The sequence below is a fragment of the Octopus bimaculoides genome, chromosome 3 (assembly GCF_001194135.2).
Source record: "Octopus bimaculoides isolate UCB-OBI-ISO-001 chromosome 3, ASM119413v2, whole genome shotgun sequence".
Taxonomy (NCBI): domain Eukaryota; kingdom Metazoa; phylum Mollusca; class Cephalopoda; order Octopoda; family Octopodidae; genus Octopus; species Octopus bimaculoides.
The window spans coordinates 105806605-105808788 of record NC_068983.1 but is presented as its reverse complement, the minus strand read 5'-3'; the positions used below and the strand labels follow the sequence as shown (position 1 = coordinate 105808788).

The 2184-nt window shown below is 32.1% G+C and overlaps 2 protein-coding genes across 4 annotated transcripts in view; one reads left to right on the top strand and one right to left on the bottom strand.

The window, feature by feature from the left end:
* Nucleotides 1-1439, bottom strand: part of LOC106880649 (CDK5 regulatory subunit-associated protein 3) — a 32579-nt gene extending 31140 nt beyond the window's left edge. The window contains exon 1 of the mRNA XM_014930691.2: nucleotides 1311-1439. The gene's annotated coding sequence lies outside the window, so the exon portion shown is untranslated. The remainder of the gene's footprint in view (nucleotides 1-1310) is intronic.
* The window catches only part of LOC106880650 (integrin-linked kinase-associated serine/threonine phosphatase 2C), a 25232-nt gene continuing 24415 nt past the window's right edge, over nucleotides 1368-2184 (top strand). For all 3 annotated transcript variants that reach the window (XM_052966423.1, XM_052966424.1, XM_014930693.2), the window contains exon 1: nucleotides 1368-1507. In XM_052966423.1, coding sequence (XP_052822383.1) covers nucleotides 1477-1507 — 31 coding nt within the window. In that variant the 5' untranslated portion in view covers nucleotides 1368-1476. The remainder of the gene's footprint in view (nucleotides 1508-2184) is intronic.

The window sequence follows — 2184 nt, the reverse complement described above, 5'->3', positions numbered from 1 at the left end:
CTCTAAAATTGTTACACACACAGATACGCACAGCGTAATTTATTATATAAACAATATATGCATATAAATTACGATTAAACCGGATGAAATATGTCACAGGGAATGACATTTTTATGACCGGTCAGCACTGACTGTATTCAGCTGAATAGACGTCAGTGATTGGTTGAAATTACAGAAATACGACAACTTTAACATGAAATAACTTGCGATGTACAATTTTTTGTTAAGAAGGCTAAGAGAAAAAGTTGTTTTGTATGACACATTCTACCAGTGTCCCAAGTTTGAAAGTGTTTCGTTAAGAAAACAAGTGTTGCCCGTCAAATCACAAAGATCCGGTCATTTTCTTACCTGATATGGTTTTTGTAAGGTAGTGAACATTTGTAAAAACTTTTTTTTTTTCTTCAAAGTAAAAAATGCAGTAAATATTACTCATTGTGCCCCGCCACTTAGTCACTGTATTAAAAACTGTAGCTTACCAGTGTTCAAGTGACTGGGCTACCGTTTCGTATATTATCATCGGGTAGACAGCAGGGGGGGGGGGTTATGTTTTTATTTCTTAACACAACCCCCAAGTATTAGCACGTTAATGTTGTAAGATACAGAAATAGAAGATAGAATCGAAAATAGATCATAGTGGATCGGAAATTCTGTCACATATGTGTCAAAGTTTGATTTCTAAACAATTCATTTGCATCATTTAAACAATGGTAACTTTAAGATAAAATTAAAAACCTGGCACCTAGAGAGTTAAACTGGGTATTAAGTAGAAGATGCAGAAGAGATCTAAGATGGAATTGAATTATAATAGAAAATAAACGACAATCATACATTCGGTAAATTCAACAACAAAAAAAAGAATATTTAGAACGTTAACTTTAACAACGCAAAATACTATAGTTGTAATAGTTGATAATAATTAAAATTAATATCCTACAAATATCGTGTCATTTACCAATATAAATATAATTGGTTTCTTCTGCTTATGCTTTCATTGTTCAAAATAATCACAATCTGAAATAATCAACCAACATATGGGATATTTTAGAAATAAAAATAACAGCATTCATTAAGTTAAAATCGTCTGATATACCTTACTTTGCATATTTGTTGAAATAATTTCTATCTCTTGTCTAAACAAAGTTTATAACTATATTATATTTTTTTTTTAATAAATTGACACGTTGTAACTGAAGAGTAAACAATTTATAATCATGAGGATTTTATACCGGGTTTTTCCAACAAAATAATGCTGTTTTATTCGACATGCTTATTTTAAAAATCATTATTAAATTATAACAAAAGAAACAGACCTTATACAGCAAGAGTAGATATGAAATTTCAGTAAATTTTATGTCGTATGTCTAACATCAACAATACATCGCCATCAGGACCGCCGATTGCTAAACAGACTGAATTATTTCCCTTGGCACAACATGAATTATCTTTCCTTGATTCTCCTCATCTCTCAGTCTTCAAATGGATCTTTTCGGAGATTTACCGGAGCCAGGTGATATGAATTTTTATTGAACTGTTAAAATATTTATTATGTTCGTTCTTTCTTATGTTATGAAGTATAAATACTTTAGGTTTATTGATATATATGTAATTTACCTAATGAAATTTGATTTAGATCTTAGTTTATAAATGAATCAACGAGGAAGCTTCTACGTGGTTATTTGACCTGTTAGAAATTGCAGCACAATCTCCTTCAAATCACATTTATTTATCTTTTAAAAAAACGACAGTGTGTCAAGTAAAACACTACACCGAGAAAAGTTGAGATTGTCACACCTGGAACGCAATTCATAATATATCTGTACTGTCCGTAGCGACCTGGGACGAAGCAATTTTGTCATAATAGTAAAGATTTCCTTTACGAAAAAGAAAATAATTTGATTCAACTCAGATACAGACTACATTATACTTTCACAAGATGTCATAATACGCAGAAAGTTTTTTTTTTTTTTTTTCCTATAGCTATATAATTGTTTACCAAACTCTAGTGAAGAACAAACACGATGTTGACGAAGTAAGCGGATCCAATGAAAAGCTAAACAAAAAATGGCATAACTGCAGGGTTTGGTACTACTAAAGCAGCGCGGACCCGAACGCGCAGTCGCGCGTCCGCGCTAGCTAGTCTTGAGTGGTCGGTCCTAACCCTATCCCTAACCCGCGTGTGCAAAT